Source organism: Triticum aestivum, chromosome 5A, assembly GCF_018294505.1.
Source record: "Triticum aestivum cultivar Chinese Spring chromosome 5A, IWGSC CS RefSeq v2.1, whole genome shotgun sequence".
Classification (NCBI taxonomy): Eukaryota; Viridiplantae; Streptophyta; class Magnoliopsida; order Poales; family Poaceae; genus Triticum; species Triticum aestivum.
The window spans coordinates 586275984-586279254 of record NC_057806.1 but is presented as its reverse complement, the minus strand read 5'-3'; the positions used below and the strand labels follow the sequence as shown (position 1 = coordinate 586279254).

Below are 3271 nucleotides of genomic sequence, written 5' to 3'. Positions count from 1 at the left end.
GGCAGCACCGATTATAACCATAAAATATGTGTATACGCGCAGAAATATGAACGACGCCGTGAGAAACATTCTTAAGTCGCTTATATACTGGACCAGATCCTGAGTTTTAGCATACGCATGACAATAATGGAGAAACAAATTTCTAGGTTCCACTGTTCTATTAACTGGGGAAGGCACCTGATAAACCATATCTAAAATTTGCGTCCTTAAAAAAGCAAGCTACATCATCATCATTATCTAAAGGAACATACAAAGTATTAACATTAGCCCTGGTGGGCCATGGCCTCTTCATGAAATCACCACCCAAAATAAGTAGTTATTGACGGAAGTTTTCAGAAAGTGTACCTCTTGTGTGTCACGGCTGTTTGTCACAGGCTTATTGTCATTGTTGTCCAACGTAATATGCTTCAGAATGTTGTTGGGGATATCCTTCACGATGTGCCACTTGATTGAAAAGCAGCCATTCCACTTGTCTTGTTGCCAATAATCTACCGTCTTGTCAAAGTCAACAGGACCAACCATTTCGGCAACACCAACAAATTGACCACTTGTGTTCACCTAAAAGGCCAAGCTCAAGGTTAATACAAATGCCAAATGAGGAAAGGGCGATACAATACAGTAGCAACATACTTACAGAGAAAAATAAGAACACCGGGCATTCACTGGATTTCTCCTGAGCTTCTCGGTATCCAGCATCCAGCTTCTTATTTCCATTAGGAGTGCTTGCCCACACATTGTACTTGATACTCTTGTGCACATCATCCTCGCTGTAAGATTTGATAACAAAGAACTTTGCATCCTTGTATGTTGCAGAAAAGCCTTCCTGGTTAAATTGACTCTTATCTGGAAGGACGCTATTCTCTTGTTTCCCAGCTGAAGGGAGGACCTGCCCCTTCACAGCAATAGTGACAGTAGGTCCAAATGGTTTTTGGTGTCTGAATCCACCAGATCTTGGTCCTCTGTTAAGCTCAGTGAAGCCATCTTGATTCTCACTGCCAAACCCAAAAGTTGCCCGGTTTCTAGGCTTGTATTTGACTGTATCCACGACTCCCCATTGTCCATTATTTCTCGAGTTATACACATTAGAACCAAAACCAAGTCCAGCTTTCAGTGTGTTCCCGTACTGACCATACTGACCATACAATCTGCTATCAGGGTACATCCTACTAGAATAACTAGGAGAGGTCAGCCCCATCCCAGATGAAGGCACATGTGTATGCATACCCTGGAAACAAAGAGAAAGTACAGCTAAGTTTTATTGAAGGACACTGCAGACTATCATGAAAACTCATGCAAACTGATCGTTTTGTTATCTCTTATCTTCATAGGTAAAGTTAGCAAATACCAAGATATCATATTATAGGATCTAATGCTCAAATGATATGCAAAACACTTAGAACCAGCCATAGAATGTTGGGATTAATTAAGCAGGTCATTGACTAAGGGAAGCTCTGGAACACAATAACAAAGAAATTGGATATCTTGCAGAACATACCATGAGGTTTGTTGTTGGACGGTGACTCTGATTTTTTGCTGAAGATGAATTAGAACCATAAGATGTGGAACTAGCAATTGATCCCTGATGCCCATTAGAATAGACCGGCCCATCATACCACTGAGCTGGAGAACGGTGACCAGTGTGACCAAAATTGCTAGCGGAAGGTCCACCTTGCGAGGGCCCTCGTCCATATGAACCACTGTTGGTCACTGATACATGGTGGTGAGTTTGCTTACGCGGTAGTGAACTGGCAGCATTTGCAATCCCACTAGCAGTCCCAGTAGTTACTTTTGCTGAAACTACCGTAGCACGTGGCTGGTGAGCCGCAGCGGAAGGCAGCTCAGATTGAGGATTGGCACTGTTAACACCATGCATCGCATTGGTTGGAGCCGGCTGTTGATAATACTGACCAGGGTACTGATATTGCTGTGTGCCATATGACTGCCCCTCATGCCCAACGGTTGGGACAGGAGAACCTGAAGGATACGGGCCGTAGGGAGCATAACCATATCCATGGTACATGTCACCATACACACTCTGCTTCATTGATGCAACAAAAAAATAGTCAATTTCATAACTTACATATAACACAAGTCAGAAAACAATTCACCAAATTCCAAATTCATCATCTACATGGGCACAGTTTTTTATCTTGATGCTTACTCCTAGCTTTCAAACGCGGGTGAAAATGCATAATCTAATAATACATTATTCTTGTTGCCATGGTTTTTAAGGCAGTAAGGCGTCCTAAGGCGTTCTACCCCTGCTCTGACACCTAAGCGCTAAGGCGGACGCCTAAGCGCCTAAAGCGGGCAGATTTCCAAGCCGCTGCCGGAGCGAGTTATCGGCTAACCCAAGGCGGACGCCTTAAAAACCATGCCATTATTAAGACTACATGGTACAATGACTACACAGTTGTGACTAACAATACAAATGTTAAGTTGTTAACTCACCTGGGGCACCTCCATTCCTTCATGACCAGCATACCGAGTGTCCCACTCATTGGTCGAGCCATCATAACCTGATTCGCAGCATACCGAAATGAAACGTGTCAGAGAAATGACTCAAATTCATCCAAAAATAGCTGATTCACAGTAAATGAATCAAGTCTAGCCATGGTCTAATAATAGCTGAGGCTCGTGTACCGCTAGGGTAGTAGTAGGCTGGTGAGGGATATCCATTGGGTTGGTAGAAAAAGTTGGGATCCATGGCCTCCTGGAGCAGGGGCGTTATCGACCTGTCGACGTGCGGCTCCACGGTCTGCGAATTGCCGGTGTTGGCAGACCCGTACTGCATCCCGGAGGGCTACAATTACAACAGCAGCGGTTTCAGCAACCTCTCCTCCAAGAACCACACGCACACACACACACACGCGCACAGAGCTAGAACAGAGCAACGAACAAGGGAGTAAGAAAGCTACCTTGGCGGCGTCGGCTGCGCCGGCGGCATCCTTCTTCCCCTCCAGGGACAGCTTCTGCATGTCCACGTGGAGCCCCGCGCCCTGGCCATTGCCGGCGTTGGCAGATCCGTACACCATCCCGGAAGGCTGCAATTACCACAGGCAGCGGTTTTTCTTTCAGCAAACGTCCCCTCCAATAAGCACACGACTAGAACCAGTACTGACAGACTAGAACATGGCAACAGACGAGAGCCGCCGCCTAGAGAAAAGAAAAGGGAAAGGCTAGATGGTGCGCCGGTGCGGGCACGGGCACGCCCATAATTTGCGTCGCCGGTTAACGAGCCCGGTTTCAAAGTAATCGTCGCCGGACGGCC

General features: G+C 46.1%; 1 protein-coding gene across 1 annotated transcript in view; it reads right to left on the bottom strand.

Moving 5' to 3' along the window:
* The window catches only part of LOC123105013 (YTH domain-containing protein ECT4), a gene marked incomplete at its 5' end in the record, with an annotated part of 4174 nt that extends 1130 nt beyond the window's left edge, over positions 1-3044 (bottom strand). The window contains 6 exon segments of the mRNA XM_044526972.1: positions 346-558; positions 635-1225; positions 1496-2038; positions 2452-2519; positions 2644-2803; positions 2919-3044. Coding sequence (XP_044382907.1) covers positions 346-558; positions 635-1225; positions 1496-2038; positions 2452-2519; positions 2644-2803; positions 2919-3035 — 1692 coding nt within the window.
* Positions 3045-3271: the final 227 nt, after the last annotated feature.